A 27,652-nucleotide genomic window follows, 5' to 3' on the forward strand; every position below is an offset into this window, starting at 1 on the left:
GCTCGTCGCCTCTTGTGAGCCAATTAGATAAGACCAGCCGCTCTGTAGAGGCAATGTTATTCGTTTTTCAAGCAAACAAAAGTGACCTCCTGTGAGCGAGAACGTTTGATCGGTCTGTTCAGACAACCATGCGGGTCATCACCCGATGCTTGCGTCGGTGGTTACGGAAATTTGACGTCAGAAGATTCAGATAAAAACATATTGGAACAGTTTTACGTTATAGAGCCCATTGTTGATTATTCTGTTAAGCAGAAGCCACGAAACAGTGCAGGGAAGTAATGTTTGGGATCAATGTTTAAATATGCATCCATGAAGCATGACATTTTTTATCGAATGATCTGGTCCTTTTCTAGAAACACGGAGTGGCTGCATCACGCAGACAGGCTGCGTCAAGAAAGACTATGTACGTCAAGGAAATTGTACTGTTTGATTGTGAACTAAATAAAAAACTGCTACAATATATTCAATTTTTGTATAGAAAGATAGGCCGCCGGAATATAAGTAAATGACATGTGAGCACAACTAACTATGCAAACAACGCAAAGCATATAGTGACCTTCATGACAGCGACAAAAGCTAACGTTACTTAAAACTGCTGACGCGTCATTGCGGGATATGTGGGGTTATCCAGTGATGACTCATCCAGTGACAGTAAGGCAATTCTCGATTTGTGTTTTGATTTCCACGTTACTCAGCTGATTACTCAACCAACTCGAACTACAGGAACCAGCGCTAGCATCCTCGACTTAGTTTAGATTACCGCTCCCGATCTTGTCATTTCTTTAAGTATTTTGCCAGGGCTTAGCGATCATTGTTTTATTCATTTCCAGCTTAAATAAAACGTCAACTGTCCCACTAGCAAACAAAAATACATTAGAGACAACAGTAAAACCGACTATGCATCAATGAACAAACAACTTGAAGCTTCTGTAGAAGAATATGTGCCACTCGGAGCGTTGAACAGAACTGGTCGCTATTTAAAAATAAAGGTAATGAATTAGTACTACAAAAACACATACACCTCCGAGTTTCTCGGTGTAACCATTGATTAGCGTGGCTTACTGCATCCCTAAAACGTATCTTGAACAGGATGAAGCGGCTGTTTCACCAAGCTAAAAAACAGGGCACAACTGATAGCTGACGGGTGTATAAGCAGGTTGCTTCACTGTCTAAAAACGCAGTCAAAGAAGCTAAACGCGTTTTCATTTACAGTGCTTCCATCTCTGCTGACTGAAAATGCTAAAATATTTTGAAAAACTGTCAAAGATTTAGAATGTAACACAATATCGTTAACTGATGTAGATGGTGCTGTTGTTCTGCAAGAAGAATGTTGTTCTGTACTCAACGATGTGCTTTGTAAATCATTTTTGAATAACGTGCTGCCCTGTACTTCTTTACCTGAAGTTGTTAAGATTAATTACCTTCTGATTGAGCTATTGCTCACTGATTACGATGGTGTCATGAACTTAATTCGTAAATTAAAGATTTCGTCATCGTCAGGAATACACGATATTAATTCCAAGTTTTTGAAAAATACCGAAGTGTACTCCTCCATAATTTTGTGCAACATCTTTTCGCAATGTATTCTGTCGTGCTCATTACCAAAGGATTTTAAAGTCAGCAAGGTGGTTCCATTATTTAAGTCTGGCGACTTGCATTCACCTTTACATTAAAGGCCGATTTCTCGAACAAGTGTGCCACGCAAAACTCTAGAGCATATAATATACTCTAATCTCGTCAACTTCTTGGAAACGAATTCATTTTTTTTTCATCTCCTCAGCATGAGTTCCGCAAATTGTTTTCCTGCCATACTCACCTTATTTCATTTGCACATGACATCTGTGCCGCGTTGGATAATAGATTTCACATCGACAACATATTCTTAGACTTTTCTAAAGCATTTGATCTCGTCTCTCACCAATTACTTCGTCTAAAATTAGAGACACTCAACATTGACCGTAATATTATATCATGGATTGAAAACTTTTTATCCAATAGAACACAATTTGTCTCTGCTAACGATTTTGACTCGTCGCTTTGTGCTGTCAGTTCCGGGGTGCCGCAAGATTCTATTCTCGGGCCCTCACGTTTTGCATTTATATTAATGATTTGCCTAACTGGTGTAGCGTCCTCCATTAGGTTATTTACAGACGATTGTGTCAGTTACAGAGTAATGTCATCAAATTCTGACACTCTCAAATTACAATCTGATCTAAAAAAGCTATCTAACTGGTGCGACACTTGGAAAATGCGACTTAACAGCCAAAATTGTAAACTAATGAGGATTTCCCGCAATACTGCTCGCTCTAACCTATCCAATTATCACTTCAGGAACTCTCTACTCGAAGAAGTCACTTTCTATAAATACTTAGGCGTCCACGTAACATCTATTTTGTCCTGGCAAACACACATAAACCACATCAACAACAATGCTAAAGGCAGGCTTGGTTACCACCATCGCAATTTCTCTATGGCCCCCGCTAACTTAAAGCTACTTCTGCACAAAACATTAACACGTCCTAAGCTTGAATATGCCTCTTCTGTCTGGGACCCTGGATTATATTACTTAACAAATGCAATAGAACCAATACAAAATCGTAGCGCCCGTTTGATTCTTACTATCTATTCCCGGAGATCAAGCGTAACATCTATGAAGGCTACTTTAAACCTCCCTCTCCTCTCATCCCGTAGGAAGTTAGCACGCTAATCACTGCTGCACAAAATTTATTACTACAATCCGTAATTAAAAAGTGAACTTTTTCTCTGAACCTGCATACGTATCATCTCGTACTGAATATCACCAGAAATTTAGCGTTCCACATTGTCGCATGAACATATTTTTTATTCATTTGTTAAACTGCCAATCAATCGAATCATCCGCCGCCCTCAATTCTTAACATAACCGATACATCTGCTTTTAGAACTACTATTGAAGAATACTTTTGGTAATCTGCATTTTTTATTTCTTTAATATTATAACCTGTAATCTCTACATGCTTGTATTTCGTTCCACTCCCTTCTGTAACGCCTTCGGACCTTCAAGGTACACCGAATAAATAAATAAATAAATAAATAAATAAATAAATAAATAAATAAATAAATAAATGTCTTTGTAAAACTAATAATTGCGCGCTTCCCAATTACTGAAATAAAGATTGGTGCCGCAGAAATAATATTTTCATTACAAGGAAACAGAGTAATAGCGAATGTTCCACAGGTAATATAGCCGACACGTCATGTGGACTCAGAAATGTTATCCCCTTGTTGGATCGTCGCACAACGCATGCTGAGTTAACTCTATAATCTTAGATATCCACCGGGTGTAGATGTACTGAGCCAACAATTATTAGATTCTGCTGCAAAACATATTTATATTCAATATGAGTCATAGATCATATATATTCTATTGGTATTTAAATCGCAAATAGTTGCTCACCCCATATCGAGAGATGAAACGCTGCTTCGCCTATACTTCAGGGTAGCGGGCGCATCGATATATCTTATGCAACTCTGGTGATAAGAACCTTTACTACTTGCAAAACGCGTCTTTCTTCTATGTAGTTGACCGATGGTGGCTCATTGCACCAATCATAGGGGTCTTATATCATGTGTTTGGTTAAAATTTATCGTACACAAACAAAGGGTAATATTACACTTATCGGGAAAGCTTAATATGTGTTCCCTTTAATTATCTTAAGTACCTTAGCGACGCGTACTTCTGGGAGTTCGTAACAAGAACTGCGTTAATGAAAGACAATAACTGTGGCTCGTGCTCACAAGCGACTTACCAAGCATTCCACCGGTTGAGTAGTCTTTGAAGGGCAATTCGCCTGGACGTTCGTTGTGCTTCCATGTGCTGTTTTTGCCTCCAAAGTTGTACCCACAAGTTTCGCCCCAGTCGAAGTCGCAGGAACCATCTTTAGGCTCTGAAGTTTAAGTGTAAAGCATGAGAATTAGTGTCAGGACCAAGATAACAAGAAATGAGCTCCACAATTTTTATTTCAGCAAGTCTCATTATGGGGGGCTACCGAACATGCGTTAGATGGATATCCTGATTGACGATTTATAGGCAACAAAAAATTTGATACACTTCAGTGCAAGGCTGTGTGTGATTGTAAGGGGCGGACCCTCACTTTTGATATAAGACAATGTCACGTATGACCTCTTGATTCTCGTGCTGAGCTGGCGGAGACTTCTATATAGAAAGCAAAATTTGCTTTCCGGAGAAATATGTTATTGGTTTTAAACAAAATTTCATGTCTCTTTCTTGAACCCTGTAATATAAAACAGTTACACATTACCATATATATATATATATATATATATATATATATATATATATATATATATATATATATATATATATATATATATATATATTGAAACAACTTCTTCACCTTTCTTTCTATGCACGGAGCATACAACAAACTATCCGACATAAAAGCGAATTAAACAATTAGTAACTGACGTGTTCAATGATCAACCACTGCAAGTGCACTATAGCATTTAAAAAACGCAATTGTGGAAGTTAAGCAATGTTTTACGTTATTCATGCATTTCGCCGTAGCCGAAACAAAGACAAAAGCGTGGCAGTTTGAGCGAGTTGGTATGTCATGACTGTTTTAGGCTTATAGCGCTTATAGCGTGTAGCTAACTATCTGCGTGACAATTCGATTTGCGTGTTACCGGCAGATAAAGAAGGCGGGTTCTGTGTACTCTCAGACGGAAATTTTCACGCAAAAACTGGTCAGGCAATTTCTGCCGTTTTAAGCGTCAGGATACAGTGTCCTTAAGTAAGGTAAAAGCTAAAGCTAAGAAACTTTGCAGGGAATGCAACTTGGACAAAATGTTGAGAAACATTGCCAGCAGCAAACGAGATCACCTAGAGGTGTTCTTTAGCGGGAAAACGCACAAACCTGACGTCGCGTTGAGGGTTATTGTTTCAGAAAAGGACACGTGGCAGAAGTCTATCGCACTATTTCTGCAGGCCAAGCTAGCTAGCCATTTTACCCGTGAATGACCCGTTGTTAATACGCAACTCCGATGAAGTAATTGGATTTTTAAAGGACAACTCTGATCGAGGCTTTTAAGTCTTCTACATCAATGTGAAGGACCTCTACTATTCTATTCCTCACAATAACCTAATGTCAGCTATTTCGCACACAATTGATGAATTTGGCGTCACCCGTTTTCAAAATAATGCTGGGCTGTCAAGTAATCACTTTTTAGAACTTTTGAGGTTTTATTTGTCATCAACGTTCATTACCTGGAATGACCTAGACGTCGCCATGTCAGTGAACCTTTATCAGACTAACATTTTTAAAATATTTCGTTATGTGGACGATTTTTTGTTTTTTGTTCAGTGTTCTCTGGCTGACCTTGAGACTGAGGTTGCCTCGGTAGTGCCAATAGTCCAAGAATGCCTTGCGCCCCTTGAGGTTACTTACGAGCTCCCACAGGATCATAAGATCCGGTTTTTGGATTTGCGCTTAGCTTGTTCGGATATTCATACGTGTTGGTATTATGAACCTCGTGCTAACAAACCACTTCTTCCGTTTCATTCTGCCCATTCTATGTTGGTCAAGAGAGGCATTGCTAACCTTTGCCTTAATAATGCTTTGAAAAAGTCGTGCCACCATAGTGTTTCGTCTAGCTTCGCCTTTCAGTGCGAACGGCTTTCGCAGGCTGGTTATCCCGTGTCCCTACAAGTGTCAATAGCAGAACGAATTCTAAGAGAGTGTAGAAAAGACAACCAGCACGCAGATAATCCTGCAACTACTCGGGGCAGAACAAGCATCATCCCTTATATTCACACCGTCTCACATAATCTTAAGAAAATCGCCCAGCGAGCGAATGTTCGTGTAGTGTTTTCTGCCCCTAACAAGCACATGAGGATTTGCGCGCTCACTAATCCGAATAAGGTAGCTCCTCTTTCCTGTGATAAGAACCACAAAAATAAGTTCGTTAATTGCGCACATTGTGTTGTTTATTGTTTTCCACTCAAGTGCGGAAAACGTTACGTTGGTCAAACTGGCCGATGTCTGAATGACAGACTGCGCGAACATGGTTACAATGCCAAGAATTGTATTACAGCTGGGGGGTTTCTTGCACAGCACTGCAAAACGTGTGGTTGCGAACCTGTCTTAGAGGAATGCGTCATTCTAGGTCGCAGTCGTAAGCAGCTCACAAGAGAAATCATCGAAGCAAAGGCTATCATTGGTCTGGGCCATGCATGTGTAAGCTCACCTTCATTATCATTATCAAGCAATGAATTGGCATATTTCCGACTGAAGCCACAGACTGTCTGAATATCTTGCCACTTGGTTACTATCGGTTTTGTTGCTCGGTTTCTTTGTAATCTCTTGATGTCGTATGGTTTGCCAAGTGTATAAGTAGTCTTGCGTCACGAAATAAACCATCAGTTGGAAGTTAGCGCTCACTCTGTTTTCCGTTCCCTTTGATTACCCCTACCTCCTTCCTTTTTTGCTCTTTCTGAGCTGCTCTATAAGCCTAAAACAGTCATGAAACAAGCAGTTGAATTCAACGGACGCTGAGTCTGTTTCCCGCCAGAACCAGACAGCTCACGAATCACCGTCCACCGGCTTTGTTATTTGCATCGTAAAAATAAAGCGCCAATAAACAGGGGACCTAAAAAGCATACAGATACCGGCACTGGTGCCTGTCTGATTTACTACGTCTCCCGTTTGTTAGTGCTCTGTTCTAAAGATGGCTGTTTTCCAACTTGCCTAGGTTTCGATTCTTTTTATTTTTATGCGCTGGAGGAGAACCAGACTTTTCTGTACGTTACACAAAAAATAGACACTTACAATGACTGTTACTTGATTCAAAAATTTAATTGATTGCAGTGACCCTTTACTCTTCCGTGAAAGTTGTGGAGCAATAAAAATGTAATTGATAATATACTTTTCAAAGTTTTCGTTGGTCATCTTCCCGCATGCTCTCGTGAAGAAATTAGCTGCAACGCTCATCACGCTGGAGGGAATGGCCGTGCTCTAACGAACGAATACCATGAGCAAAAAATTGAGGTAACTCAATGTCGCGTTACTGGCGTCTGGGCTTTTATCAAGCCCAACGCTTTATTACTGCTGGGGCTCAGAGAAAGCGCTCCAGGTAGCGCCAGGGGAAAGCTGGAAATTATCGTCCGTAGAAGATTTACGGGCTTTCAAGCCCGAAGCGTCCATAAGCTATCCACCCATAGCAATGCTGGTTCAAATTGGGAGCGGACATCTGATGGGGCGTTTTGCTCAGGAAACACATAACTGAGCGACCGTGTTTTCCGGCATAGGCACGCGCATGCGCGAGGGTTCTGCATGGCACGGCAGCGGGCGTTCTACAGTAGATCCCCCAAAATCCGTGTGCTCAAGTTACATCGCCTGTTACCAGCTGGTCTCGTCAATAAAATAACTGGTTCCATGTAATTGGTTACCGTAAATGTAATTTATTTGCGTACAAGGTTACGCAGTAAAAAAAAAGAAAAAATTATTGACACGCCGACTATAAATATAATCGATTAGAAGTACTTAGTTACGTAAATTACGTTACGTAAAAATCTCACACGGACTAATTCGCATCAAAACAACGAGGTTCGCGGAATGCTTCGCAAAGCTCCCGGTGAGATATTCAATTCAATATTTACTGAAGAAATTGTAGCACAGCCTCACATATTACTGCGGAAGGAGAAAAGCGGCGAGACGGAGGAGGTAAAACTGCGCTCTTGCATAAGAATACCTGCTTCGAGGAAAAAGCGCCGCAGCGACTGCAGTAAATTCCAGCAGCACGGGTTGGCAGACAAAACGATTCACTGTTTCAACGATGTCACGCTAGCACGGTAGAGTACTACAATATACACAGACCCGGACACACATTCCGCATATGCTTACCGTTGTGTTGGTCACATGGGTGTCGCCACAAAGTGGCCTTTATATCAGTTGTAAACAAAAGAATAACTTAAAGGCCATTTAATATGAGCCCTGCTAGCGAAACCATCTCCAGAATGTAAGCACTGCCATGGGCACCATGTCATCATGCATAAAATCATGGAGATCAGGACACCGGCCACCATCACTCCACACTAAAGCGGTGCTCATCGTACACACAGCCTTCTCTGCAGCTGCTGGCTTGTGTCATATCCAGTGAGGATTGGCGGTGCATGGCCACTTGCCTCAAATTCGTAATTATGAAAGTGGCCAGTCAGCCTTTGGAATAAAAGGTTTGGTCGCTCACTAACCTCTATTAAACCGTATTTTTTAATTATCTCTCCGTAACACATGTTTGTTAAAGTATACAATTAGGACCTTACATCATGTCATCATAGACACATCGTATTTGATTCTAATAGTCGACACTGAAGACAATCGCAGGATCACGCTGAGCAGCGCACAAATTTTGTTTTAGCCTACCCACAGTTGCGAAAGAAGCAGGCCCTGTGTACACACAAAAAAAATACGTATCTTTCTTAAGGCAGGTTGAAAAAGGAAATACGAAAATTGCATCAGTCCCTTACCCGCCGGACACTCTCTCCTCTCCACTGTGAGGTCGTCCAGTGCAAGGGTGCCCCTCTCCAATACATCTCTGATGTGGTAGCGTACACGAATCTGTACACAATAATAACACAATGTTTACAGATTGTATACCAATTACCATGGCAGGAGGAAGAAGCTATTTTTTACATGGAAACTACTAGCAGACTCCTAATAAATTATCTACAGACCCAAGTTATATAAACTTCTGTTGCTAATAATATAATTAAGAACTCTCGCCGTCATTAAGGATTTACGGAAGCTTGTTCATTCGCAGCCCGAAACTCAACCATTCTTAGCCCTTTTGTGTTTGACATTCGAAATAACAGTTGAAGGCGCACTTTCATGACTGTGTAATTTGAGGGAAAGCGCAAGCAATATTGCGCACGACTGGAGCCCTCATGCAAAATATCAGAATAGAATTTATATGTCGAAAAACTGGGCTTAGTGCAAGAGACAAGGAACATTTCACCTTGCAGAGAAACAAAATTACGCACTGAAATGGCAACTCCTAATGAATTATTGTTGTTGCGTTCCTATTTCAATGGTCTTATCTCATTTCCATTTTACATATTCGCACAGAGCAGTTACGAAAGTGACAGTAGGCGCCACTAAGGTGAGAACTTCGCTATTTATTCGAATGCGAGAAACTGACACTTCCACGTATACTCTTTTCTTTTTGTTTGTTTCTGTGTCTGTTTACTTCTTATTTGTTTGCATGTAAAGCGGGTTCTTTTATCAGCAACACTGAGTAACGATAATTCGTGCAAAGATCTTCGAATTAAATGGCTAGTGCCCTATAATAAATGGCCAGAAAAAATTTCATTCTATTTCCGAGCTCTACCACCTTCAGAGCACACAAACACGGTGTCGGAACAATCAGAGTTTGCAAATTCACCGACGATTACGATACTCCCTAACAGAAAATGTATTGGCTGGTCCGGACAACGTGTGTCGTGCGGCAAGTTGCGAACGGAGCGAAGTCTGGCACAACTGCCTCGCTAATCGAGAAATCACGAGAGGCAGCGCGTTGTTGACGCCTGGGCACGATTCACAGCAGCCGCCGCATTCAGACCTCCACTCATGCAGCACTTTGTTTCCACACAGACGACGTGCGCTACTGTGGCGCCATTTCGTAGCCATGGGCGCCGCAAAGCCCGCATTGCACGGCACTAAGCTTTTCTTCTCACGCTTTTCCCATACCCTCCTCCTCCGCTTTTGAACTCGCGCGCTCTTCGTAATAGCTGTCTTTCATCTCCCGTTGCGTTCCTAATTCGCATTCATCTTTCGCTGTGTTCATTCACTCGGTTGCGAGGGCCGACGCCGACACTCGCCGCAGGAACGGGCGCCTAAGAGCTCCGCTCTAATATTCAACATTGAGTTTTTTTAGCTGCAATCGTTCCAACCAGGAATTGAACACATTAATTTCGTCTCATGTGCGGCACTCATCAATAACTAAGGAACCGCAGTTTTTTCTCAGAGCACCGAGTAGCGTGCTGTATTCTGATGGACAGCGAACGTGATAATATTCTCTAATATGCTTGCTTTGCTTAAAAGCCCTAGCAACACTCTTCGAAACTAAAGAACGAAACCCAGTCATCTAACCAATACCAGTGAGCTGGTTGGCAGGTATCAGTTGCTGGGAAATAAATACATATGAACATAAAAGTAACGTTCGTCCCCTTTTTTGTACTTGTGTTCTTGTTCAATGTACACCCAGCTATGGCTTCTATTCTACGTAGACCTAAATCATCATCAGCTTATGTTTACTTCCACTGCAGGACGAATGCCTCTCCGTGCGATCTCCAATTACCAGTGTTTTGCGCTAGCTGATTCGAACTTGCCCCCTATAAATTTCCTCATTTCATCACCCCACCTAGTTTTCCGCCGTCCTCAGCTCAACTTCCCTTCCCTTGGGACCCATTCTGTAACTATAATGCTCCACCGGTTATGTACCCCACGAAATACATGGCCTGCCCAAATCCATTGTTTTTCCTCTTAGTGTGAACTGAAATACTGGATATCGTTTACTCTCAGATCCGTACGGCCCTCTTCCTGTCTCTTAACGTAACGTCTAGTATCTCTCGTTCAGTCACTCTGGGCGCGGTCCTTAACTTGTTCTCGAGCTTCCTTGTTAAGCTTCAAGTTTGTGTTCCGTATGTTAGCATCGGTAGAATGAAATGATTGCATACTTTTCCTTTCGAGTACAGTGGCAAGCCGCAGTAATAATTTGGTATTGGCTACCATATGCACTACAACTCATTGTTATTCTTCTGTAAATTTCCTTCTCATGCTCAGAGTCCCCTGTGAATACCTAATCTTTTCATTATTTGAACGAAAACAGTTTTAACTGTCCTCCCGGCGTTGAAGGCGTGCTATAGCTTCTGCTGCTCTCTGCACAGTCGTCTGCTCAGCCCATCATTACCTGCTTCTCTCCGCGCGCCTAGTTCTGCGATTCTCTTCTTGAGCAGCGGTTCCGACCTGGCGAGAAGGCGCCATGAAATTTACCGAAGAATAAACATGTCCCATGCCTTAACCCGTCGCTCGATACAATGCTGCTGCTGCTGATTATTATTTATTGGCATCCCTTTAATACGGGGCAGTGACAAATAGTCCTCTAGCTTTTAAGAGTTAGCCAGGTCCAGCTACATGCAAAATACAACTGCTACATGACGCGTCACAAGGAGGAATACAACCCAACTCGAGTGCGAAGTTTGAACATATGAAAGCTACGCTGCGTGCACCTCACATCGCGTGTCAAGTGGCACGACTCGATGCTGACCCTGCTACTGCTGACGACAATTTATTCACATCCTATTTGAAACGGGGTGGTGAGAAACAGTCCCCTAGCGTTCTTGATCGAATCAGGTATGCTATATATGTTTTACATTGTAGCATTAATGCATACTTCCGTTAATCTTCTTGTTCTTTAAGACAATTCCTCCATTTCTTCGTGAATACCCCATAGTGGGCAGGAGCCACATACTTGATATGCAACATCCTTGTACCGCTACCTATGGAACTGCTACATGGCGTGCCACCTGGTGTAACAATATGCAACTGCAATGCAAAGTGCGCATGTATAAACGTTAGGCGACGCACATGTCGCCCCGCATGACAAGTAGCACGTACAGTGCTCACGATGATATTGACAATGATGAGAATGATTTAGTGGCATCCCTTTTGAAACAGGGCGGTAACAACCAGTCACCAAGCCTGTTCAAGTTATTCCGGTATGCCTTACAGGTTTTTAATTCAAGCATTTTTGATACATCTCTTTAATCTTCTTTTCCTGCTCGAGTCAGTTGAACCATTTCTTGACCAATCCCCCCTAGTGGGGAGGAGCCTGACGATAGCTGAGATTGATACTGGGGGCGGCGGCGGCGGACAACATCGCTAACCGAAAAAGCTATTGGAATGAGCCTACAACAGCTTACGTTGCAAAATAGAGTACTCAAATTTATGAAATTCTACTCTACATTAGCAACGGCTGTCAAGTTCTTTGTGTCATTACTAAGCAACCATTTCACTTATTTTTGTACGCGGTGATTGAGCAGCAGCGGTCCTATGTTTGCAATCAAATGTTTGCCCTTAACAGCACAATAGGATCCAATTTGATATTCTATGCCAACTGTTTCAGAGAAAGTATTACGTCACCTTTTAATAAATCCTGACCCATGCGGCACTGCCGGCCGTATGACGTGTCTCTATCTGCTGGTTAAGACGGTCTTCAAGAATAGATGCCACTGACAAGCACGGATACAGCAAGAGCTGTCTGCATGCATGCACACTACGTTACTGCATCCTTGTGGACCTTGCTGATCTTATCACCCAAACGACTGCAAAACTGGACCTTCTTCTCTGCCTCTTACCGCCTACCTTGTTCATCATTCAACTTATCTTGTACTGCCTGTTCTTTCCGGTTTTGGCAGTTACAAGAACTATAGCTTCCCATGTTCAAAGCTTCCTATGATAGATCTGGCACCAATGGCCAGCTGAAATTTGCCAACTTGATTCCTCGTAACAGCCAAGTCACCCAAGTTGTATACTGACTTGTGACAATAGGTTCGGGCTCATGATCATGATTCCATCGTGGTCGTTGCATCGCAATCATTCGAGCTTTGTCCTTCGACACTCGTTATGCCGTCGTCGACACGCCCTCATCGCCATAGAGTCGGCATTCATTCCTTAACACACCGCCATAGTGCGGCCGGCTTTATCGTTCAATTGTCGTCATTCCAGCTTCGTGATGCTGTCGTCGTCACTAATTCTACTCCGAGCAGTCGAGCAAATAGCTTGGTCACTATATGTGTTATGGGTCGTAATGCCGTCGTGGTCTTTGCATCTTCATCATTCCAGCTTTGTCATCCGGCTGTCGTGATACCGTCGTCAACACGCCATCGTCCTTACATAGTCGTCGTCACGCTGACTTTTTATCGTTCTCAGCGCTTCAGAAACGTAGTCCCATTGCCATCTAGGTCACCGTCGTCATACTGCCTTCATCATTCCATCGAATTAAATTTTTTGTTATTGTGTTGTAATCATACTGTCGTTCTTGAATTATTATTATAACCTCCTTGTCATGCCGTCGTCGTCCTTCGGTCTCATGCCTCCATTATCGGACCGTCGTCGGGATGCCGTCGTGGTTGTTTCACCATCGTCCATCCAGATATGTCATGCGACTCTGCTCATGCCGTCGTCAAGCCATGATGGTCGTACAAGTTTGGTGATACACTAATTGTCATACCATTGTCTTGGTACAGTCATCGTCATCACATTGTCCTCACTCTGGTATCTTGCCATCATCGCCACTACATCGTCGGTCGTCATCCATTCGTTTTCATACCTTTGTCGTCATGCTACCATCATGAAGCTGTCGTTTCTCCACACTCATCACATGAGTACCTTCATTATATTGTCGTTATGCCGTCGTCGTCACACCACTATTATCGATCAATTGACGTCATGCATTTTTCCGCATTCTATGGCAATCATGCTGTTGCCATTTAATCGTCATTATATCGTCGTTGTAATGAATTCGTACTCGTCATTTCGTCGTCGTCTGTGATAGGATTTGACACTACTTGAATTACGCGGCCGAATGCGCGTGACTGTTGTGGTGCCGCGATGGATGAAAAAGAGGAGGAGCCGGTGACTGGCGCTGAAGGGGCAGTCACCAGCATCAATGAGATTTGAACTGTGAGGAGGAGGAGGAGGAGAGGGAGGAAATATCTTGAATGTGTGTCCTGCGAGTTGGTGAATACTCAATATTTGAGCCTCCTTTTCCTTCCCCAAAATTGAACTTGAATTGCTTTTACTTTATGGTCATGGTACAATTTTCAGTTTCAAAAAATTGTGCAGGCTCTAAAATCTCTTTCATTACAGCTTACCTATTATAAATTTTTTACATATTTTACACTCTACTGTAACCTATCCGATTCCTGGCCAATCCCCCAAAGTGGGTATCTGGCAGTAGATCACAAGGACCTACATCTACATCATACCAGTGATCGTGTTGGTTGGAGGCAGTGTTCCAGCACGTCCATCACGTTCGATGCGAGAGAGGAGGCAGAACAGTTGTGCCTTCTTGACTCGAATTTTGTGGTCCGCTGCCAGAGTGCCCTGTCGTTCTTGTGTGCCCTGGTACAGACCTCATCCGGGTTTGCTCATCCAAGTAGCCGACGGTTAAATTTCTTTTCTTAACTTTATTGTTTTGTTTCTCAGAGCCAGAGGGCTTCCCTCTGGTCTGCTTCCATTTCCCCGCAGGATCTAGGAGTGGAATTGTTCATTCGCAGTGGAACCAGTAGCGTTCCTGTGGCTTTGATACGTACGAATGGAGGAGCTATTTGTATGAAGAACCCCAAGGCTATTCAATCAGATCTTCTCGCCATCTCGTGGCACTTCTACAAAATAACCGAGGTCCGACAGTTTCGACGTGGGTGGATCCTCTGTTGCTCACCACTCCAGGCCTGTGTACATGAGCTGCTGAAATGCTATAATTTTGCCACGCAGCCGGTGCGCTTCTTCAACCTCCTCACCTAGCTCGCTACAAAGGCCTAGTTCGCGGTGTAGACATAAGCTTAAGTCGATTACAAATTCTAGAGATATTTTCTGCAGCAGATGTAGTTTCCGTGTACCGCTGTATCAGGCTTGTAGACAATAAGATAATGCCTACAGAAACAGTCATAGTAATATTTGCAGGGACAGTTCACCCATCAGAGAGAAAGGCGTGACAATTAATCTAGAAAGTAGTTGCCTTAGCTCTACGACCACTACAATGCCTCAAATGCTGGCAGTATGACACAGCACTAATAGCTGTCGGTCAAGTGCTCGTTGCCGTTTATGCGGGGAACATCATATTGCCAACGATTGCAGGTCTCAGGCTGAGTAATGCTGTTTGCGCAGTGAAAATCATGCTGCCGACTATTCCAACTGCCTCGCAAGATTGAAAAAGATCCTGGTAATCGAAATAATTTGGAGGAGGTGGTGCTTTCATCGAGAATCCTAGTGTCGTCGAGTACCTCGACTCGTCGGGGCTCTCGGCGAGACTGTAGGAAATTTCTACAAAGACGGATAGCCTAACGGCCATCCCACTACCTCGGGCTTCCTGATCCGCCACTACTCCACTTCTGCTCGGCCACCTCCTATACGGTCTATCACCAGCCTACTTCTCCAGTCGAACCCACTGGGCCCGCCCGGCCTGGCTGGTCTGATACTGCTAGGACGACCCTCTACCTTTCTCCCGCCTACCCTCTCTCTCCTTTACTCCCATCTCCTCCACCCCGCATGGGTTGCAAAAGATAGTGCTAGCCTTTCCTCCTTTCCCCGCAAGAACCACTTTTCTCTCTCTCTCTTGCAGAAGTTCAGAACAGGCCCCAGGGTTATGCAGGTGTAACAGCCCGTCAGTCACTTGGCATGGAGTCGTCAGTTTCCCAGACAATTGCAACAGAGATAGAAAAGCGATGGAAGAAGCACTAGAAAAGATTCTTCTAAACCTATCTCGACTTTTTGGCTACAGTAGTATCCACTCTGTCTGGTATGTCTCTGACAGTAACAGAAAGCGTGGCAAATGCGGCCACCCTATTTATGAAATCACCTGACTGTCAGGCAGATCTTCCCCCCACAGTGTGGATTTAGCAATACCTTCAACTTCAACTCAGGCTAATCATGAATGCCATTCTGATTCCGACTCTCTAGACAATCGAGATGTGGATATGGACACTCGAGTTCTTATACGCATAAGATCACCTAACAACAAACTGCCTAATTTTTCTAACCCTAAAACACAAAAGTGCGCGTAAGAATCACTTACGAGGGCTGACTTTCAGAAAGATAGTATTCTGGACCAAGCAGTTGCGGCTACTAGTCTACCGTCAACATAGGGTGCCTGGGAATACTTCAGTTGAACTGCCGATTAATACTTTCTGCAACTGCATATTTATTATATTTAACCACCCGACAATGTACAGACGTTATATTATTATAAGAAACTCGTACGTCCACTGACCAAGATTTTCATTCAAACAACTTCAAGTGTTTTCGATTGGATAGACCTTCCCGAGGTGGTGGATTAGCTTTTTTGCTTTCGTCTAAATTCTGTTATAAAGTAACAATTTCACATCAAACTCTATCATGCGAGCCTGAAATCTTAATATTAGAAACAACTATTCTGGGTTTCACCTCGCTCTCCATAATTGACGCTTACTTTTCGGCTGGGGTGCAATACGTATGCTCACTTGATGTCACAGTGTCCTATTGCAAAAATAACATATTGTTTGTGCGAGACTTCAACTCATGTCAGGTGTCATGGGGATTCCGCACTGACTCATCTACAAAACATTTATGGGATTGGACTAATGTGAACCATTTCACATGTTTAAATGCTCAAGTTGACATTTCCGTGCGTTCGCAGTCGCGATCTGTCCTATATTTGTCATTTGCTACCACAGACGTTTCCATCTCTTCTTGGGCTGGGGTCGATGCCGCCACTAGTAGTGGCCACCACCCGATTGTCATAGATATTAACAAGCCCCTCATTTCTATAAATAAACATGCGCAGACTTTGGCGGAATAATCAAAATTTAATATAATTTATACTCAACTTTGCCTTCCATGACAGGTTTGGAAAGGGATATTAAAGCGATGGGTCTTCGTGCAATATTGCAAGATACCACTAAAAATCTGAGTTTGCAGTGTCATCAACAAAAGGGAGTACGATTGTCCTTGGTGGAATAGTGATTGCGCACGAGAGTAGAGACGCGGAAAAAGAAAATACGCATGGACGAAACTTATTTTCAATCAGTGCCCAACTAATTGGAGTATTTATAAGTATATGTATGCTGCTGCTGTGTTTAAAAGAACAATTTCATTAGTGAAGCACAATTATGATAAAAATGGTAGTATATATTATAGAAAAGCGGTAATAAAAAAGGACTGCTTAGCTTTCCCGGCTCTCGCAAGGCCATTTCAGTGCCCCGCAATATTGACTCGGTTGCTCTGTCACCAAAAGAATTCTTAGAATCCTTAGATAAAATTGCTAAAGGCTTAGAACAGTGCTTTCCGACTCAGCTGCAGGTGAACTTCGTAGGGGATAATTTCTTAGCGGTAACAGTTGAAGAACTTCAGCACCTTGTTCAGCTGCTCCCTGGCACAGCTCCGGGTCCAGAGTGCATTACATCAGGCATGTTAAAAATATTGTTGGCCTCTCCCGCAAGACCTCTACAATATACTTAAGAACTCCCCTCGTGAACACACGGATACTTCCTTACTGGAAATTCGCAAAAAAATCCAACTGCTTAAAATCAGGGAGCGGGAATGAATATAGATAATATACGGCCCATCGCACTTACTTGGAATGTTATAAAATTAATAGAAACGGTATTGCAGATTCATATAAAAAATTTTTTAAAAATAATACATTATTAACCTCATGTCAGATTAGATTCAGACCTTGATTCTCGTTATGGTGCGCATATGTCGATTTAGCAGGACGGATTAAGCTTGCTCAAAACAGGCGCCAGCATGCGGCTTTAGAGATCCTTGATTTAGCTAAAGCAAGCGAACGTAGAGCATATCATACTCCTGGACGCTTTAAATAGCATGAGTTTTACTCGGTATATTATAAATTAGATATACGAATTTTTAAAAGGTGTAGGAACTTTTATTGTTCCCAACGTGACTTGTTGACGCAAATATATAATCAATCTAGAGTAGTTCCGCAGGTATCTGTCCTTTCTCCTATATTCTTAAAGGAAAAATCTGACATCCACCCGTTCGCAAGGCTCCGTCATAGCACCATAACTCTTTAATGTAGTTCTACTAGGCCTACCCGAGAAACTAACAGAAGTAGAAGGATCGCACCACAATCTCTAAGCGGACGAAATTACCCTCTGGGTTCCCGGGGGAGGATGTGACGGTCACGTCGAGTGCACGCTACAATCGGGAGTAGGTGCGGTCCAGGATTACTTGCGAGGAACGGGTCTCGAGTGGTCGGCGACCAAGTCCGATCTCTTAATTTATAAACCCTCAAGACGAGGTCGTAAATGCCTGCGCGATAAGAAACTGGAGTACTTCAAAATACGCATTATATACGCTAACGTACCGCACGTTGACAAAATTAGAATCCTAGGGTTAAACCTGCAGGCAAATGGCCATGACGGAGAGTTGGTGCGAAGACTCTGTCGTTCGCTGGACTACACAATCTGACTCTTGCGTCGCATCACGAATAGACGCAACGGTACGCGCGTAAACGACGCGATCCGTCTTCTGCAGGCGCACGCGATAAGCAGCATAACGTATGTTGCCCCCTACATGACGCGGATAGGATAAAAAAAAACAAGATAAAGTGCATGATGCGATAGGCTTTCAAGAGGGCGGTCGGCGTTCCACTCAACATGAGCACCGACAAGTTTCTAGAGTTCGCACTTAACAGCTCACTTGACGAGTTAATCTGGGCGCACAACGTTGCGCAATACAAACGATTAGCCAAGTCAAAGACAGGTCGACGCATCCTTGAGTCGCTCGGCATCACGCACAACACTCACCATGGAGAAAAGACGGCGGTTCTCGCGTCGGCTCGCGACCGCCTGATCATCCCGCCGCTCCCCAAGAACATGCACCCGACGCACCACGTCGGGAGACGCAACAAACTTGCAAGAAACTTTCAAAAGACGTTTGACAACAGCAACGAGGCGGTGTACGTAGACGCCGCGCGGTATGGAGAAGGAAGAAGCGCACACGCCATCGCGGTTGTAGAGCGCCACGCTGACCACGGGACACACGGAGGCCGCCGAAGGAGCCGCGATTGCCCTAGCACTCGCCGCGGTGCCAAACGCTGCGATCGTGATCAGCGACTCGCAGGCGGAAATCCGCCGCTTCGCCCGCGGCCGCGTCTCGCGGGAAGCGGCTCGCATACTTCAAATTTGTGACGACGGCAACTCGACATCGCCCTCACAACCCGAAAATTTTACGGTCTTCTTCTTCTGGACCTCGGCACACACCGACGTACCGCTCGCGGGTAAAGAGGTGGCCCACGTCACTGCTCGAGGTCTCACATGCCGAGCCACCGCAGATTATGTGGCCGCCGAGAGCGGGAAACAATGACAGTAACGCAGCAACAAGAATCACAACTGGCGTGGGGCGATCTCGAGACCACGTTCAGAGACCTCACCCAACACTACAGAATCGAAATCGACGCACCTTTACGCCACCGCGCGATAAATTAGACAAGAATGAGGCCGTAACCATACGCGTACTGCAAACACGCACCTACCCTAGTCCAGCCGTTTTGCACCACTGTTACCCAGGAATATACAAAACAGGTGCGTCTAAACGTGCGGACACAGAGCAACGCTGCGACACATGCTCTGGGTATGTGCCAGCATAGACGGTACTGAAACCGCCGCCGTTCTCGAGGCTTCCATAACGGCGGCCGTTACCAGCGTACAGGACGCCTCGAGCTCACTGCATCCCGACGCCGCCCAGGCTGCGGGCGCCGCCGGCGACCTTCTCCGTTGGCGTAGCCACAGCTGAATAGCGGCTCTCAAAAGTACGGAGTTCGAAGAGCAGCGCTGGGCCGTCCGGCAAGCCGAACGTGCCGCCCGAGTCTAAGGACTTTGAGCCGCCACCTGAGGCCACCACAACAAAAACTGTTGTACCATTCTTTTTAATAAAAATTAATTAACTTATTCCATTATTCTACAAAACTGAAAATCCAAAACGTCAGAATTTAATCAATTGTCCTTTTCATGGGGTAATAAATGGTTTCCCACACGCAAATTAAAAATATCCATAAAAAATTACGATGCCGCATTCCACCATTAATTTTTTATGTAGACAGGTCTGGTCTGGCACCGTCCCACCTGTGTCCTACCTGCCAGGATCCCGAAAACATCGATCACTTTCTACTAGCATGCCGTCGATTTAGAAATCAGAGGAACAACTTATAATTTTCATTCCGAAAATTGGGTATTTCTTTACCTACTCAAAATCGCCTCGCCTTCGGCACTTATTCGTTGGTCTTTAGCCACAGGAACATAGGCGTGGCCATTGGCGACTATTTCTGTGACGCAAGAAGGCTACGATGTTAATTCTCGAAATCGATGATTGGATACATCATTAAATCGCTGATTGTGTGTTCGACATTATTCTAATTCACCCAAAAACAAACACAACATTTGCTGCTTGTATATAATTACAAACATTTTTATTTCTGTATCTGCCCAACGTAAACCTATTTCTTAATTAGCGTGAACGTTATACATCACCCTGATTTACTTTTGCGATTAGGTTTTTCTCTCTCCCCTTCCCTTCAATCTTTAACCGCCGGCTGGTTGGCCAGTGCCCCGTAGTCCGTAAGCGCCACAAGTGAGGAGCAAGCAAGCAAGTAAGCAAACAAGCAAGCGGGGCAGTCATGTCACTAGCCTCAGTTGTTTGGTCGGGGCATTAATGCCGAACGAGCCAGGCTGTCCGTCTGCCCAAGGCATGTGTCCCTGAGTGAGCTGGGAGAACAGGTCGGGCTGTCCCTTTGTTTGAGCCGGCCTGCACCACTGCTGTGTGAGGATCCGACGCCGGCGTGTTTCGGTGCAGCAGAGGGTTCAAGTGGGTTGTCTTGTGCAGACACACGATCAGACGTCATCCTACATTGCGCAGCGCATGGATGTCTAAGCGACAGACAACCATGAAGTCAATCATGTGTGTTATCGTGTGCGTTGCCCTAGTCCCGTCCCCGTGCCATTAAAGCCTCTCTGTGTTCATTTTGTCATTCCTGTGTGTCTGAGGCCTGCACCCACACTTCCGATCACACGACACACAGACACAATCATGCATCCGTTGCCATGCGCTCTTCGCCATACCCTCTTGGTCGCTTCATCTTATTGTCGTCGTACAATGATCGTCACATGATCGTTGGGATCTCATTGTCCACATGTTGTCCTTATAAAACTGTCGTCGATGTACCATCGTCATCATTTAAGTATTGTCATGTAAATGTCGTCATGCCGTCGTCGTTATACGCCACTGTCTTTCCATCGATATCATTCCTTCTTCCTCATACCATCGTCACTGTGTTAACACCACACCGTCTGTAAAGCATTCATGTTCATAGGCGACCATGGCGTGCGGGCGCCATATCAAAGTGGAACGATGTCCAATAGTGTAGCATATAGCTGATTCAATGGAAGTCTCAGAATCGTCACTACATGTGTTAAATAGGCTGGACTTCGGGGATATGGTGTGTCACTACGTTGCACATTTGCTATTGGCACTGACGTCTCCGGAAACAACTCCCTTTCCTCAGTACTTTCCTCGTGGCACGCTACGTAGAAATTTTGCGACATGTGTGGTGATATTAGGATGAGAGGAAGAGAGAAGTGCACTGCCGCAACTGTCTCTCAAAGGAGGACACCTCAACAGCACTCTACAGGGTAAGGGGAGTGGGGAGAAAAAGATCAGAGAGAGAAAGAAAGAAAGCGGAAAAAGTGCGACGTTGTACCGACTCCCACTTAATCATGTTCGAAGATTTCTTCGCCAGAGTGCAAGTGTCATCGTCGTTTTAACGTACACTAGATGACATACACTATAACATGTTTTAACATACACTATAGGTACGTACGATTGCATTACGCGCTGATGACGTAAAGTTCCGTGTTTCATACGCTTACCGTCCACTACCTAGGTAGAGACCAACAACGGCCATGTCGTAAGATCGCATCGAATAGCCGGCTTAGATAGCACGCCATATGCCGACATACGAGCGTCTTCAACGTAGTCATCGTCGTGCTGCTCTTGTCACATGCACGTACGCTAGCGGGCCATGCACAAAGCTACCTAATTTGCAGAAACACGTTGGCCCAGCTCGTATGGCATTGCGGAAATACAAGAAATCGTAGAAAGCCAAGTACCACCAAAATGCTTCGCATAACATCGATTTCCGCAATGCGTGGTAATTGCACTTTTTTTCAGCTCATAAGTCGCACCATAAAATAAGTAACTCAGTTCATTCATTAGTCAGGAATTATTGAAGGTTTTGCCTTCTCAAGTGGTTTCGCAGAGTTGTTTTATACAAACCTATCTTTCACCCAAGAGCGCATTTCTTGACTCCATTGGCTAGCATCCCTTTTAATCTGAAGTCAGCCACAGAATACCAGTTGGTAGATGCGCCTGGTTTATAAAGTTATCGGAATTGTTAGTCTAGAGACAGTTGACTTAAGTCTAAGCTCAAATGCTGCATTTTCTAGGTTTGAGGCAATTAAATGCTTCTGTGGGCAAGCAAGAAAATCTGGGGACCTTTACTCCTTGAATATGTGACTCTGCCTAGGCACTACGGTGAAGTTTCTTTGCGCGTGTAGTGTGCGTTTGTCCCTAAGCGTGCGGGCATGGCGGAGGGGGGTCGAGTTTGTTTACACTCCGCCGCTGACTGCCCGCGCGGTGAGGCAGTGGGCACGGATGTCCCATTTGGTGATCACTGTCTCTGAAGGGGCAAGGTTCTGACTGATGTTGTATAAGTAGCGGGTCACTTCGTTAGTCGCGACAATAAATTGCATTTTTTACAAGCACTGCTAAGGAGGGCCTTGTAACCGGCAAACCGAGGCCTCAAGAGAGCACCTGAGGTTATATTAAAGCCGGCGGCGCCGGATCCCCGGGACACCCAAGTGGTAGCGGGCACATCAAAGTTAGAAGCAAGGCGGCCCGTGGGTTGGGACTACGGAGTGCGAAGCGTGCCAGGGGGTGTTCGCATAAAACATTGGTTGTCCGTTATCGCGGACAGCCGATCTTATACTTTCCTGGCACGCGCAGGCCTATGCGAACCCCAACCCATGAACCAGTCCGGCTTCTAGCTTTCATGTCCCCGTTGCCGCTTTGGTGCCCTGGAGGCACCGCCATAAATGCGAAATAGTGACACGTTGTTTTAATTCGCAAACAACACGATTGAATAAATATAATTGCGTCGAGCCGCCAACTTGCGAGGCTAGGTTCAGCACTACAACGCCCCGCGACTTCTGCCGGCGCGCCTAGGGACAAGCGCATACAACACACGCTAAGAAACTCCTCCGTAGTGCCTACGCAGAGTCGTATATTCAAGGAGCAAAAGTCCCCACATTGTCTCTCTTGCACCCACTCTTACTCGCGCAAACACTCGTCGTCTTTGCAAGTGCCACGCCCCGCTGTACCTATTAGAATTTGGAAATACGCCGCCCGGACAGCTGTATCTTGAACGCCAACTGCGACGGCGACACGGAACGTCATGGCTAGGGTGAGGTAGGTGGGGCGCGTTCTACTCAGGCTGGCGCGCCCTGTGCGGGCCGCTGTGTCTTCAAAACCATCTGCGACGTATACAGAGTCCGCCTGGCGCAAGGGTGCCGACTGTTGCGGCTCAATCTCGCGCGCCATATATTCGGCTGCGCCAACAAGTGTGTAGTTTGCACGTGCGCGCGCGGTCACGCGCGCCATATATTAAAAGGGATCTGCAGTCGGCTCATATTTTTGTGCGCGCTGTGTTCTCGCGACTCTTGCGTTGAAGCGATAGGCCACGCGGCCGTTTCGCTCGCTGCTGCTGCCACGCTTGCTCACACCAGCGTTTTGACAGCGACTGTCCGCGCTCATCGAGTATGATGTGTTTGTTTTTGCTTGTGCACGCTGAGACCACGCTTGTTAATTCGGTCAGTAAGCGAATGTTTTCCAGTTTATACGGCCGGTAAATTTACTATTCTTACTTCGTACAGCTGTGAAGTAATTTATCATAATCAACGCTTCGCGTCTCCAGCGAAATTGCGATTTTTTTTTTACTTTTAATACTACCTACCTGTACCTCCCCGCTGTGCTTCTCCGAGTACCGCACGCGTTGCCAGCGGCCGGCGGCGTCCCGCCGGGTGGCGTAGAAGTCGGTGCAGACGCCGCCGTCATGTTCCATCGAGAACACGGCCGGTGGATGGTCTGTGCCTGACTGGTGGTACCAGGCAGTGAAACACAGCGGGCCCGTAGCCTTGTACGTCAGCATGGCGGTGCGGCTTCCGTCGCCAACGGAGCCGGTCGTTGCGTAGTAGCACGAGCCCTCGTCTGGGTTAGAAAGAAATTAGAGTGTTTTTTAGGTTGAGTTAATAATCCGCCATCTGCATCTGTGCGATCCTCTTTCTATATGACTTAGAATAAGCTGCGCTACACATGTTACTAGGAAACAAACACGGACGGGAGGCGTAATAAGACACGATACGAAGTGAGCAAATACCACATGAGAAAATAATATTCTTGAGAAAATGTATCAGTTCACGCGACGAACGACAAGACAGCATAAGGACTTAAATAAATTACGCACATGACGAAAAAGCAAACCAAAGAAAACCCGCCACTACGCCACTACGGTGGGTGTGGCAAAGAAAGTACTGAATATCGTTTTTATAGAACGCGTTTTGCTTAAATGTTCCCCCTTAGCGCACAATAGAACGAAACGAAAAGTTTGGCCGATATCTACAGCATGGTGCTCATATTTTAGATGGAGGCCAAAGTCTCTTCTGACGTATACGTGGTGGTGGTCAATGTCCTGGGAATCTACTTGGCCACCAAGCACAATCTACGCTGCTAGGCTTTTCCGGTGACAAATCCTATAGCGCACAAACACACGCTCAAATTATTAAAAAATTGTACGACAGACCGTCTGCGGTATGCCATGATATCGAACAGAGACAATTCCGTACTCTTCTGGTCAATAGTTCAGTTCGCGTGGGTTCTGCATGCGTTAGTTATTTTTTTAATGCATACGATGAAAACTGTGCGTACAGACATGGCTCGGCGTTTGCGACGTTTGAATTTTCCGCCATTTCCCGTGCACTCAATTAGCTCCGGCGGGTGCACTGCGCTACTGCGATAAAGAATGTAGTTTATCAAGGAAGCTAAGCAGAAAACTTCAGTACACTTGCAAATCGCAGCAACTGTTAAGGAATAACATTAAATTCTGAAATTTTTTACTAAATATTACAATTCATGATGATATAAGCGTGTATTTGTATGCATGTACTTGTACGATTGCGCGTTTGCGCTGTTGACGCTTCGGCGCGTTCCGGGAGTTTGTGCACGCCGTTTGCTTAAGAGCTTCCTGCGTTTACTGCGTTCTTTCTGTGCTTTCCTGTGACTTCTTTGGGATATTCATGCGTGTTGCTCGCTTTTTATGGGCATGTTGCCTCGAAGATCACCATGATCGCCTCCGACTGAGCGACATCAAAGCTGAGTGGGTGTTTCGAATTCCCCTTATTCGTCCGTTGCGAGGCGGTGAACAAAAGCGCGGAAATGCGTACAGCGCCTGTGCGTGTATTCAGCGCGCCTCTTTTCTTGTTTTTATTCCTAGTACTATCCTTCCGTTGCGAGAATTCTTTGTACAACACTGGATTTGTGGTATACAACGTGGACTTTTGTCCTGGTGTAACTTCACAGTCCGCCTGTGGTGGTGGTTAATTGTAGCAACAGGCAGGTTTAGCCTGGCGATCAAGGCCGATAATTGCTCGTGACGTAAGGCGGTGAACAGCTAAAGCAGGGCATGTTGTGCGCCAGGATTTCTGGTACGGTGTTCGAGCAACGACTGAGTTAGTCTTATCGACTAACTTGAGAGTGCAAAACAGTCCCATGTGAAACCATCCGAACTCTATTGTAATCGAAGATATTTCATTTGCACCACGCAGTTACGCAGTTTAGTACATGGCGTGTGAGCGGACTTGTGGCAACGGGGGGCGGTGACATCGGCGACAATGTATTCTGCTGTGCTGTTCGCTTCAGGATAGAGTGCTCCCGCGTTGCTGCAAGGCCCCTGACAGGCCATGCGGCCGACATTTGCGCGATCAGAAAACACATAGGAGGCTATGGCGCGATAATTATAAAGAATTTCAAGGGTGTAAATGTGATTCTATGTGACAGGGATCGTGCCACCGAGTGCTGCGAAATCATCGAGTTATGCGCCTTTCCAACCGCGTGTGTTTTGTTTTACACCAGTTCGCGCGCATTCAGCTTTCTTTTTTCATCTTCTCCGTTTGACGCCATCGAATGCTTCGAGCAAACAGCTTCACGCATGCGCTCCTTGCATTCACGGAAAAGGCAGATTCCATGGCACTCTAGGTCCTACTTTACTGGGACATAACATTCAAAATAATGTAATAGCGTGAAATTTCAGCTTTTCGCACTTCGGTAACTGATTGATTTAACCAAGTTTTAAAATCAGTAAAGCAACGAGATGCCTGGGCATATAGGCCCTGTCGTTCCGAGGTGTTTCCAGGTGGCATGTATACGTAATCGTAAACACAGACGTCAATAATTAACAAAGTTTCTTGTGACCATAGAAAGAGCTAGTTAAGTCGAAAAGCTATTTTTGCTTTAAATTTCAGCACTATAGAGAGAACAGATACAAAGGCAAGCACATCGTTCTGAACTAAATGACGCTTTGCCACAAGCCTGAAATAATGCTTTGTCGGTGAAGCAGTTCTGTGTAATACTTTCTTTGAGAGTGAGCAAAACTTCAGCAGCATCAAGTAGACCGGGAGTAAAAAATTCGACACTGTGGCTTTATATGACGGAGCTTCCTTTAACACGTGGTCATAAGAGTTACGTAGATCAGTAGGAAATATCTTGAAATTAAGGAGAGGAATGAGAAATATATTATTTAACTAGCTCACACTGGCATTGGCAAGAGCAGCCACACATTAGTGTTTTCAATCAGTCATTTATATTCGCACATTTATGTCAGCCTAATGGCCCATGTAGCTGTTCTGATTGTTGCTTTTGGTGCATCGTGGCTTCACGTTTTAATACTGACCTACTGACATCTTTTTTCTTATTCAAAGTGAGCCGAGAGACACCCCAGCTGGAACGCGAAAGGTGAATAGTTTGGCCATTGATTCTGTAGCGTCACCATAATCAAATCCAGTGATGCCGTGAAAATGTATTACAGAGAGCAGAAAGAAAAACATTGCTGATGTAATTACAAGCATTTCCTCCAGTGATCAATTGGTGTACAGTGCCTTCAGTAGCAGACCTGATGCCTTTAAGCACTCATCTTAAAGACTTTGCAACTGCACTGGGACTTGGAGTGAATTTCAGTGTCACTTGTGAAAATATTAAACGTAGAATGTGCCTTTGTCAGAGTATATGCTTGATATAAAAGGGGGCGTTCAGTAATTTGGTGTAACATTAGTGGCCTACATGAGTGCATGTCTTTCTAGTTTTACGAGAATAAATGCATTATGTCCAACGTCCTACAGCAGTGCACTGCTTGGAGCATCAAACCAAGCCAACAGCAACCGTTGACAAAGTTGCTTGAAGAACGAGCAGTGATCTAGGCTTTCTGCATTTCAAGGGACAAATTCCAAAAAGATTGATTTCAGAGCTGGACGGTGAGCAGTGCCGGTCACCACATACTGTAGCCAGCGCGGCATGAATCTATTTGGCATTGTTTCTCTTTAAGGTGCAGGAATCGCATCACTGCTCATAGAACGATAGGATAATGGGAGGTTGAGGTGATGTGACAGGACTCCCCTCTGGAGCAACCGGTGCATGCCCTCTGCTATACTAACAATCCTACCTTAAAGAGAACCAGTGATACATGTTATTCTATTTGAGTTGAGTTGAGTTGAGTG

At 44.8% G+C, this 27,652-nt stretch overlaps 1 protein-coding gene across 1 annotated transcript in view; it reads right to left on the bottom strand.

Annotated features, from left to right (window-relative positions):
* Nucleotides 1-27,652, bottom strand: part of LOC142579877 (MAM and LDL-receptor class A domain-containing protein 1-like) — a 276,708-nt gene that overhangs the window by 215,364 nt on the left and 33,692 nt on the right. The window contains exons 3-5 of the mRNA XM_075690514.1: nt 23,842-24,095; nt 8,525-8,615; nt 3,789-3,926 (exon numbers count right to left, since the gene is read on the bottom strand). Coding sequence (XP_075546629.1) covers nt 3,789-3,926; nt 8,525-8,615; nt 23,842-24,095 — 483 coding nt within the window. The remainder of the gene's footprint in view (nt 1-3,788; nt 3,927-8,524; nt 8,616-23,841; nt 24,096-27,652) is intronic.

The sequence above is a fragment of the Dermacentor variabilis genome, chromosome 4 (genome assembly GCF_050947875.1).
Source record: "Dermacentor variabilis isolate Ectoservices chromosome 4, ASM5094787v1, whole genome shotgun sequence".
NCBI classification, from domain to species: Eukaryota; Metazoa; Arthropoda; class Arachnida; order Ixodida; family Ixodidae; genus Dermacentor; species Dermacentor variabilis.